The 4,684-nt window shown below is 44.8% G+C and overlaps 1 protein-coding gene across 1 annotated transcript in view; it reads left to right on the forward strand.

Moving 5' to 3' along the window:
• Positions 1–4,684, forward strand: part of LOC103271660 (interferon-induced, double-stranded RNA-activated protein kinase-like) — a 33,819-nt gene that overhangs the window by 291 nt on the left and 28,844 nt on the right. Inside the window, exon 2 of the mRNA XM_021718096.1 lies at positions 3–148. Coding sequence (XP_021573771.1) covers positions 3–148 — 146 coding nt within the window. The remainder of the gene's footprint in view (positions 1–2; positions 149–4,684) is intronic.

Here is a 4,684-nt window from a genome sequence, read left to right on the forward strand (position 1 = left end):
AGTGATCGGGGCGTGGAGGTCGCAGGGGGCGGGCGGCAGTTGCCCAGCCGGGATAAAGACGCGAATTCGGAGGGCCCCCGCCCCGCAGGGCCCGCTCGGAGAGCGCCGTCCCAGGTCGGGGCCTTCTCAGATCCGGGAACGGGTCGTGGTGCGCGGTGGAAACTGTAAGATTTTTCTTCCCCTGCAGAATTTGTATCAGTGCAAGTAACAAATACGTTCCCGCAGTGTCGAGGTGGGGAGGGGGAGAGGGAGCAGATTCTAGTGTAAAACGGGAAGTCTCTCAGTGGTTGACCGACAGACCCAAAATCAGGAGGCCTGAAATACCCGCAGAGTGGCAGAATGATCTTTGGCTACAGATCTCTTGCCTGGAGAGTTGCAATCGTTCCCCAAGGGCCCGGCTACAGAGTGCTAATTTTTGGGATTTCGTAGTGGAGTCTATTTCCATTCAGGCAAATCCGTCGGGACTTCATAAGCTTCACTTATATATCTTCTCAACCTTCTTCTCAACGTACAGCTTTCTAATTCTCTGCCTGCAGCCTTCACACCCTCTTAAGCAGGTGGACAGACTTGTCCTTGGCACTCAGTGGATGCAGAACAGAGCTAAGGAAGAAGGGCTTCCTTCTTTCACTGACCAGTTGAGTTTTGGAAGCAGAAAAATCTTGGAGCAATGGCTTTATTGTGCATTTTATTAGAGAGGAAGGAAGCTTCTGAAAGAAAGTCTCTGAATGTTTGGGGCCTGAGATGGGTCGTATAAAGTAGGGTCTCCCCAGCCGTGGAAAGGGAAAAAGAGACGGAAGTGTTTGTAGAGAGAATGATGTTCAGTTGTTCCTTGGTACCCACAGGAATGCATTCCAGACTCCTGTGGACTCCAAAATCCCCGAATGCCCGAGGCCCTTATGTAAAATGTCACAATATATGTGTATCATTCATGCACGCCCTCCCGTAGACAGTTATGTGATGCTTAGCCAGGAGGATACATTCGGAGAAATGCATTATTGGGTGATTTCATAGTTGCTTGAACATCATAGAGTGCACCTGTCTAAACCTAGATGGTAGAGTCTACTACACACCTGGGCTCCGTGGTCTAGCCTGTTGCTGCAGTTACACACCTGTGTAGCATGTTACTGTACTGAGTACTGCAGGTAGCTGGGACACAAAGGTGAGTATTCATGTATCTACACATGGGTAAATGCAGAAAAGGTACAGTACAAAGACAGCATAAGGAGATAGGAGAGGGTCACCTGTGTAGGGCGCTTACCACACACGGAGCTTGTAGGGCTGGAAGTTGCTCAGGTGAGTCAGTGAGTGGTGAGTGATTGTGAAGGCCTAGGATACTACACCACTGTAGACTATAAACATGATGCACTGAGGCTATATATTTTATTAAAAATATTTTTCTTCAATAAGTTAACCTTAGCTTACGGTAACTGTTTACTTCATAAATGTCCTAATTTTTCTTAACATTTTGACTTTTGTAATATCATTTATCTTCAAACACATGGTACAGCTGAACAAAAATATTTTCTTTTTTTCTGTTCTTATTCTGTAAGCTTTTTTGTATTTAAAATATTATGTATTAATTTCTTTATTTTACTTTTTAAAATTTTGTTATTAAACACAAGACACACACACATGGGCTTAGGCCTCCACAGGGTCAGGATCATCAATATCACGGTCTTCCACCTCCACATCTTGTCTTACAGAAGGTCTTCAGGGGCAATGACAGCATGGAGCTATCATCTCCTGTGATCACAATGCCTTCTGGAAAATCTTCTGGAGGACCTGCCTGAGGCTGTCTTACAGTTTACTTTTTAAAAAATAAATATAAGGAGGACCCTCTAATATAGTGATAAAAAGTGTGTTGTGGTAAATATATAAACTAGCAACACAGTTTTTTACCATTATCAAGCAATATGTGTTGTACATAATGTGCTGGCCTTTCATACGACTGGTAGCACAGATTTTTTACACTAGCATTAACGCAAGCACATAGCATTACTACAAGCACATGAGTAATGCACTGTGCAGTGACATTACAGTGGCTATGATGTCACCAGGTGACAGGAATTTTTTTTTAGCTTCATTATAATCTTATAGGGCCATGGTTGTATATGCAGTTCATGGTTCATCAAAATGTCACCATATAGCACATGACTGTGTTTTAAATCATCTCTAGGTTACTTATAATATCTCATACAGTGCAAAAGCTATTTAAATAGTCATTATACTGTATTGTTTAGGGAATAATGACAGGGGAAAAATCTGCACATTTTCAGTACAGTTGCAGCCATTCTTTTTTTTTCCCAAATATTTTTAAAATTAGCATAAGAATGCCTTTATTAACTTTACATGGAAGTACAAAGACAAAACTTCAAATAATACCTTTTATTTTTGACGCATGATTGGTTGAATCCAGGGTTGTGGAACCCATGGATACAGAGATCCCACTGTGTGTGGAGGATAGGTAATTGAGAACCAGTATACGTGCAACTGGTATCTCTGCCAATGAGAACAGGATAAATAGTACAAAAAAACCCCCAAAACCCCCAAACTGAAGATACTACAGCAGAAAATGATTAAAAAATAAATGACTAGGTACAGTGGCTCACACTTGTAATCTCAGCACTTTGGGAGGCCAAGTGAGGAGGATTGTTTGAGCCCAGGAGTTGAAGATCAGCACAACATAGCGAAAGCTCATCTCTACACAAACTAAAAAATTAGTCAGGTGTGGTGGCATGTGCCTGTAGTCCCAGCTACTTGGGAGGCTGAGGTGGAAGGATCACCTGCGCCTAAGAGGTCGAAGATACGATTTTTTTTTTTTTTTTTTTGCGTTGGAGTCTCACTCTGTCGCCCAGACTGGAGTGCAGTGATTGCTCCTAGCCACCGCAGCCTCGCCTGCTGGGCTCCAGCGATCCTTCCGCCTCAGCCTTCTGAGTAGCTGGAATTACAGGCATGAGCTACCACGCCCGGCTGATTTTTTGATTTATTGTAGAGATGAGGTCTTGCTACCCAGGTGGGTCTCGAACCAACAGGCTCAGGCAATCCACTCACCTCAGCCTCCCAAAGGCGCGGGATTACAGGCTGAGCCACCGAGCCGGCCCAAGATACGATTAACTGTGATCATCCCACTGCACTCCAGCCTGGAAGACAGATTGTGACCCCACTTTGTGGTAGGGGATGTTAGGGCATGGATAGGGTGAGGGTGAATGGATGGAGAGGCGAGGGGGCACAGCACTGCCAGAGCCAGCATGCCAGAGGTATGCGCTGGCAAACCAGAGATCCAAATAATGCAAAGAATTGTAACATACACAGAGGTGAAAGAAGAAAAGATTTATTTAAGAAAAGTTCACTTCCCACAGACAGGAAGCGGTCCTACACTCTAGATGAGTGTGACCCCATAGCCCCCTTGAGCTCCTGTTAAATCCTTTCCCTTGGAGATGCTGCAATCACGTAGGCGTGACTGCCATGACTTCTTTGTTGACTATTTGCCTTGGAGATTCCGTGACAAAGAGACTCCCTAATGTCCGCCCACATTATTACAGCCCCCAGAGAAGGGCGTGATAATGATTCCAGTGCTCCTGTGTATTCCTGAATAACATTCCTTAGAACTAATGGAGGGTGCATTTCCCTTTATCTCCTATGCATTACCAGTGGGCAGCTTGGGGTGGGGTGGGGGGGTGGGGGGAATCCTTGACTTCCCTGCAGAGGTCCCTAACCTACTGGAAGATTAAATACCCATCTGCTCCCCCTTCTGAGTCATCACAAGTCCTGCAATCTGCTTGGGAAAGGGTCTTGTGAACTCCCTTTATGAAGCCCGGCACCAGGAAGTCTGTTTCTGAAAAGAAAGCAAGGTTAATCTTTATCTAAAGTAGGCATTTCTCCAAAACATAACTTCTACTTTCTCATCATTGTATTAGGGTTTTAGAACAAAATGGTTTTTTTGCTCTCAGTCTGTCCTTTCAGGGATTTTTAAAGAAAACACTTCAAAACATATATCACAGTCAGAATGTTCCAGTTTGTTAATGCAAAACACCATGCTCAGTACCCGCAGCTAAAACCACTTCCTGTGTGACCGCCCCTTCCTGTGTGACCGCCCCTTCCTGTGTGACCGCCCCTGGGGCAGCACACCATGCCATGCTCAGCACCTGCAACTGAAACTGCAAGCTTTTGTTGTTATTAAAAGGTACAAAACTTTCCACCATGGAAAGCCTCTTCCCCTAAAGCCAATGTAAAACATATAAAAGCTGAGGCCTGACTGCGATTGGGGCCCAGCCTTTGCAACTGGAGTCCACTGGGCCCAACGCCGGCATTCCAGAAATCAACGCAGCTTCCTGCTTACCAGCCTCGGTGTCATGGTCTCTCTGATTTGTTTTCCTGCAATAACCTCAAAAAAAGTTTATGAAATAAAAAAATATTAAACTGCAGATTAGAAAAACTCAATGGAGGTAGGAATATACAGAATCACCTAGACCAACACTGAGCTCCAGGGATGAAGAAAAAATTCCACAGACACCTAAAAAGAAGGAGGAAAATATGTGAAGTTTTAAAATAAAAAAAGTTTGCCAGGCTCGGTAGCTCAGCCTGTAATCCGGCGCTTTGGGAGGCCGAGGTGAGTGGATTGCCTGAGCCCGCAGGTTCAAGACCCGCCTGGGCAACTTGGCGAGACCTCATCTCTACTATAAAT

Source organism: Carlito syrichta, unplaced genomic scaffold (genome assembly GCF_000164805.1).
Source record: "Carlito syrichta isolate Samal-C Ts95f unplaced genomic scaffold, Tarsius_syrichta-2.0.1 Scaffold311830, whole genome shotgun sequence".
NCBI lineage: Eukaryota > Metazoa > Chordata > Mammalia > Primates > Tarsiidae > Carlito > Carlito syrichta.